This window comes from Hylaeus anthracinus, unplaced genomic scaffold (assembly GCF_026225885.1).
Source record: "Hylaeus anthracinus isolate JK02 unplaced genomic scaffold, UHH_iyHylAnth1.0_haploid 0, whole genome shotgun sequence".
In the NCBI taxonomy this organism is placed as follows: Eukaryota; Metazoa; Arthropoda; class Insecta; order Hymenoptera; family Colletidae; genus Hylaeus; species Hylaeus anthracinus.
In genome coordinates, this window is record NW_026533254.1 from 18,895,512 (window position 1) to 18,901,839 (window position 6,328).

General features: G+C 41.5%; 1 protein-coding gene and 1 long non-coding RNA gene across 4 annotated transcripts; one reads left to right on the top strand and one right to left on the bottom strand.

Annotated features, from left to right (window-relative positions):
• Positions 1–774: 774 nt before the first annotated feature.
• On the bottom strand, positions 775–2,199 carry LOC128886109 (uncharacterized). Of its 2 annotated transcripts, none has more exons than XR_008459737.1 (4): positions 2,057–2,199; positions 1,092–1,314; positions 962–1,023; positions 775–883 (listed from the first exon to the last, which is right to left on the bottom strand). It is a non-coding gene; the product is annotated as an uncharacterized LOC128886109 (long non-coding RNA). The 2 variants fall into 2 exon arrangements; XR_008459738.1 differs by having other exon boundaries at positions 1,092–1,262; positions 2,057–2,073.
• On the top strand, positions 1,152–4,801 carry LOC128885941 (26S proteasome regulatory subunit 6A-B-like). 2 transcript variants are annotated; one of them, XM_054140356.1, is made up of 3 exons: positions 1,152–1,292; positions 1,876–3,009; positions 3,076–4,801. In XM_054140356.1, exons 2-3 carry the CDS (start codon positions 1,903–1,905, stop codon positions 3,187–3,189), a joined length of 1,221 nt encoding a protein of 406 aa, XP_053996331.1. In that variant the 5' UTR covers positions 1,152–1,292; positions 1,876–1,902; the 3' UTR covers positions 3,190–4,801. The 2 variants fall into 2 exon arrangements, with proteins under 2 accessions (XP_053996331.1, XP_053996321.1); XM_054140346.1 differs by having other exon boundaries at positions 1,269–1,436.
• The last annotated feature ends 1,527 nt before the right edge of the window (positions 4,802–6,328 follow it).

The window sequence follows — 6,328 nt, forward strand, 5'->3', positions numbered from 1 at the left end:
GCAGAGATAACCCTCGCAGAAATAACCCTCGCGGAAATAACCCTCGCCGAGATAACCCGCGCAGAGATAACCTTTGCAGAAATAACCCTCGCAGACATAACCGTTGCAGAGATAACCCTTGCAGAAATAACCCTCGCTGAGATAACCCGCGCAGAAATAACCCTCGCAGACATAACCGTTGCAGAGATAACACGTGCAGAGATAACCCTCGCAGAGATAACACGCGCAGAGATAACCCTCGTAGAAATAACCCTGGCAGAGATAACCCTCGCAGAGATAACCCGCGCAGAGATAACCATCGTAGAAATAACCCTCGCAGAGATAACCCTTACAGAGTTAATACTCGGAGAGATATCCCTCGCTGACCGTGATGTAAATGAAGCATCACTGGCGAAAATGGAGCACCACCGGCCAAATGTAGCAATCGGTCATATCGCGGCCCCAATGGAAGGTAATTTGGAAGTTGTATTTATACGAAAAGGAGACTGCTCGAGCGCTTGCGAGAATGTCGCTTGTTTGACGCTGATATCCCTCTAGTGGCGGGGAATGGGAAATCTATTGGTGCTGTTGGTCTGGGTTAGGTCTGGGTTATGTCTGGGTTAGGTCTGGGTTGGGTCTGGGTTGGGTCTGGGTTAGGTCTGGGTTATGTCTGGGTTATGTCTGGGTTAGGTGTGGGTTATGTCTGGGTTAGGTCTGGGTTAGGTCTGGGTTTGGTCTGGGTTAGGTCTGGGTTTGGTCTGGGTTAGGTCTGGGTTAGGTCTGGGTTAGGGCACAATCTTGAACAGAAAAAAAAAACTTCACTTCAAAAAGGAATAACCTCGATTGACATCTCCCATCCGATAACCTCCGCTAACGTCTCCGATCACTTATCTTTCTTTTCTTCCTGCAAAATTGAAATTATGTTGGATTACTTCTCTTCTCTCATAAAGAAACCAACGATAACAGTCGAAATAGCAATAACCTTGTTTTACGTGCCACATCCCACAACCTTCGTATATTTGTTCGCTCGTCTTCCTCTTCTCCCTACGAAATATTATGTATGTCAGATAGGACTACAATCTCAGACTGTTTATAAATATAAAATTGCTTACCATAATCTTGGGAAAAGAATAACGCACGTTCTTTTCCTTCTTACCGACGACCTAAACTTGAGGTCCTAAAGCAACCTAAAGTAACAAGATTCGATGAGGTTATGCCGTTATGTCGCCTGTGCTATTCCCACTCCAGCTCGCCCCCGGCTCACACCAGCTCACTCTTGCTCACTGTTGCAAACGTATTGAAGGGAATAGAAGGTGTGTTGTTATAAAGTTGACTCTAGTGAGCAAAATTCCAGAAAACTCTCAAAACCTTACACATTTCATAGCTCTTACATTAGAAGGATAACGAAATTATTATAATAAATGTCCGGTCTCGAGGATAAAGCTCTTTGGGGAGAGGTACAAACTTCGCATTCATTTTGTACATGGTTAGGAAAGTTAGGGTTAGGGTAGAATGACAAGCGCGTATAAACCAACTCAAGATTCAATAATTCTACGTATTTTATGTTATAAGTTGCCTTTCTTAACGTTTAATATTCGATTTAAAATGGTTTTATTCTTGTCCTTTTAATATTTTCAAGATAAGCATTGCCCGTTAACATTGTAAACATTACTGATAAGTATTGCGAATGTTTATAACCACTACTTCATAGGAATGAAATTATTGTTTAACGAACGACTAGAGAAATTGTTTGTTATTTAGAATTAATAAAATTAAATAATTAAACAAAAAATCTACCTTCCGAGTGGACAGTGCATTAATATTTGTATATACCGTAAATGTATATAATTTGTAGTCTAGTTACTAGCTAATAATTTTAATTGTATTTATCCGTAGGAGACTTTGGGTGATGATGTTTCAAAAATGTCATTGGATCAAATTCGGTTGCGTACACGTGTGTTATATAACGAAATAACAATTATGAAAACCCAGTTAATACGCATCGAGCAAGATGTTCAGTTAGAAAATAATAAAATTAAGGAAAATACAGAAAAGATTAAAGTAAACAAAACTTTACCTTATCTGGTGGCTAATGTCATAGAGCTGTTAGACATCGACCCTCAAGATATGGGACAAGAAGACGGCGCAGTTGTTGATTTGGATGCTCAAAGGAAAGGCAAATGTGCGGTTATTAAAACTTCCACACGTCAAACATATTTTCTACCTGTGATTGGTTTGGTTGATGCGGAGGCCCTGAAACCTGGAGATCTGGTAGGTGTCAACAAAGACAGCTACCTTGTTCTTGAAACGTTGCCTGCTGAATATGATGCGAGAGTCAAAGCTATGGAAGTGGATGAGAGACCTACGGAACAATATTCAGACATCGGTGGTTTGGACAAACAAATTCAAGAATTAATAGAAGCCGTTGTCTTACCTATGACGCACAAACAGAAATTTGTAAACCTTGGTATCCAACCTCCTAAAGGTGTACTTTTGTACGGGCCACCGGGAACTGGCAAAACTTTGCTAGCCAGAGCTTGCGCAGCCCAGACAAAGTCTACCTTTCTCAAACTAGCTGGTCCACAACTTGTTCAAATGTTTATCGGAGATGGTGCAAAATTGGTAAGAGATGCGTTTTCGCTTGCCAAGGAAAAGGCACCAGCAATTATTTTTATCGACGAGTTAGATGCAATCGGTACGAAAAGATTTGACTCTGAGAAAGCTGGTGATAGGGAGGTACAACGTACCATGTTGGAACTATTGAATCAATTGGATGGATTTAGTTCAACTGCCGATATCAAAGTAATAGCAGCCACGAATCGTGTTGATATATTAGATCCGGCATTGTTAAGATCTGGTCGTCTCGATAGAAAAATTGAATTTCCGCATCCCAACGAAGAAGCCAGGGCGCGTATAATGCAAATTCATTCGAGAAAAATGAACATGTCTCCTGATGTTAATTTTGATGAATTGTCCAGATCTACCGACGATTTTAATGGCGCCCAATGCAAAGCCGTATGCGTAGAAGCTGTACGTGAACTAAATTTACGAATCACCATTTTCTTTTAGTATTATAATAGAAATTTATTTTTATAGGGTATGATAGCGTTGAGACGTACTAATGCGACTGCAGTTACACACGAAGATTTAATGGAAGCTATCAACGAGGTTCAAGCAAAGAAGAAAGCGAATCTTAGCTATTATGCTTAATATGCCTGATATGCTTTATCTGAAAACTTATTTAACAAGATATTTTCTTCTTGTTATCGATTCATGTGATATATTATTGCGGTAGATTTGTGCAGATTGTACTGGCAGTTTTAAGAAATAACTGGTGAGAAGAGGAGAGAGAGAGAGAGAGAGAGAGCTATTGTAAGTGCGATAAACTTACAGGTGTAATTGTAACCAAATAAACGGACATTAATTCTTATAAAGGAAGTAATTATAAAAAAGGTGTTAGTGAAGTTGAATCACCTCGAACCTCCAGGCCCAAAAAGATTACTCCAACGATTTTCCCTTCGTTCACTTATTTTAATCAACCACGATTTCAATCGTCGTTTTACACAAATATTGTTTTCTAAAGTCCGACTCTGATGCTCTGTTATAATCTCATTTGCTACCTGATATTTCTCTATTTGACTCTTTACTACCAACTCTAATACCTTCTCATACAGCGGTAACTTATTAATTGGCCTACAACCCTTTGCTGTTTTTGCTTTCTTTGTCATCATTCATCGTTTCATCATTGTTATTATAGTTTTGCAAGGAAAAAGTATGAGACGATAACGACGCGATCAACCTGTACATATATGTATGTATTATACCAAAGTGTACCACCTCTCCATTCGATTTCACTCTCTTCCGTTCCCTCCTGGCTGTAACTCGGTTTTCCGACGTTGTCTCTGTCTGCATACAAGAGACGAACAATGCTGGATTTTAATATGACGCATCCGCAGTCGCGTTTCCATGACTAACGGCAGCTTTCATTTATTGTCGCTCGAACACTGTCTCGACGTTAGTACTTCAACATCTCTGCGGACAATCATAGTCGTTGAGAGAGGGTGGTGAAATGGAATAGAAGAAGATGAAAATATTGGTGAATCCACCGTTGCACGGTTTGCAATTTTAATGCCAGTATTACAAGAGACCAGTTCGTTGTTCCTTTCCGGTTTGCGAAACCGCTGAATTTCCATTTCCGTTTGCGCAGATACCTAGAAGCGTATCGATGTCACTTATAGATTAGATAATATTCTTCCTCTTGTGCTCTTGTACCGAGTGCTTTAAACAGTGTCGTGATTCGAGCGACCAAACGAGCGAGATGAAATTCTTATTATTCCGTAAAGCCTCGTGAAAGAGATTCTCTCATAGTCTTCTAACGAGACTGAATTTCTCGAAATTCGTTTACGTGAAACGAGTAATAGCCGCGTCTCGATGTTTTGCATCCAAAGCATCTGTCGCGTCGCGAGACACCCTAATTACGGTCGCTTCCTTGTCTTTCCGTAGCCTTCATTTTCTTTTGTTTATCAGTGCCACCAGCTGGACTAGTAGAAAACGCGACGCGCGGCTGGAATTACACTCGGATTAATTGTGCGTTAGTTGTGCGTGTGACGAGGCCGACGCAACGTTAGTCTTATCGCAGAGAGACGTGCCGAGTTTGTATAACTAATAGTACTGTGCAAGACTGACTTCGATATGCTACAGCCAAGCTATTAGTATTAAACGAAAACTTTCTTCATTCGTTGGCTCAATGTTGGCTTTCGTACTACCTCGAGTTTCTTGATCGTTTATCTGCGCAAAAAAAAAGAAGAAAAAGAAAGAAAAAGAAGATGGAGACAGAAATAAAAACGCATAGTCACGGCAAACCATTTGCCGGATCTTGACAGTTTTTAAGGATGGAAGGCAGGACGCGAGACGAGCAATTTAACTCGACATTTTCGTTTACTCTCCGTCATCGGACGGAGGCTTCGCCTTCGTTTCTTTGTGACAACGCAGCCCGTAGACACTGGGGAATAGATGGCGGACTTGAGAAAAGAAGATGATAAACGAATACAAGTTTGCGATAAATATGTTGTTCGGAACCAGAAGAAATGATCCGCTTTGGCTTGGAGATTTTGTCGCTAGATATTTGTAGGGTAGCCCGTTTAACTTGGGATGAATTTCTAAACAGAGGCGATATATTTCAATGAATTGTTCATCGATAGTATAGGTGTAGATGAATCAGTGAAGCCAGATCCGAGGAAAATAAATATCTGGACGGAACTATAAAAAGAGGTAGCGTCCCTGATTGAAATTGGGATGTTGATTGAGTGTCGAAGATTGAGGATGGCCATGTTTTCGGGATACGATTTCCAACGCTGGAAAAGCTCGATTTTCTCTCGAGCCTCGTGCCGGAATGTTTACCACACTACTATGTATAATATTTATCGCGGAGACTCGCGTAGACTCGCGGTGCCAGAGAAAAATACATGTATATGTATAATAAACGTAACGTGTGTCCTTTTTCGTTGCAAGTACAGCCTCGTCTGTTACGAGTTTCTCTGTGTTTAACGAGAAACCGCATCCGGCCGAGCGATCAAAGCTTCCAGAAGCCTGACAAGCCTCGATGACCGTCGATCGCTTCGGTTTCCCGTCGTCGCAAGCTCCGATGAGCAGGCTTTTTTCATCGCGGCCTGCACAGACGGTTCGCCTCGTAAAAGCTCCTTTTCCCTTTTCACGGTGTAGGTGAACCTAACTTTGCCCTCCTACGGATAAAATTAACTCTCTGCTAGCCCGACCTATTCTTCCCGTGTCATTTTTCTAGCTCTAGTGTTTTCACGCGTCCGTAAAATAACAAGCTAACTTTTCATTTTTTTCCTTCACCAATATTTGCGTGTGTAAATGCATTTTGCAACCAGAGTCGCGTCGCGTCGCGTCGCGTCGCTTCGATGCGAAATTCCTTTAAACTTTCAAAGCATCTTCGTCGTTGTCTTGGGAAACATAACTCTGTCCGAGAATACAATCAGCGGCAAGCATCGTGGAATGTAATTAAGCCAGAGTTACCGACGGAACACGAGTGATGTCAAATTATGGGCTAACATTGTCCCCCTCCTCTCTCTCTCTCTCTCTTCCTCTTACTCTTCCTCTTCCTATACTAATCGTCTCGGTTCGTCATAGCGATTTATTTCCTGCCAACCGATACCTTTCCTTCGTTATACGGTCCGCGTTCCATCCTTTCGTACTTTGGTAATAGCCGACCGGGACGGGAACTCGGTACATTTCCTCCGATATCATTGCAAAAGGGGCACCACTACTGTTCAAACCGTCAACCGTCAACCGTCTTCAAACGGAATTAATTTATTGTACATATTTT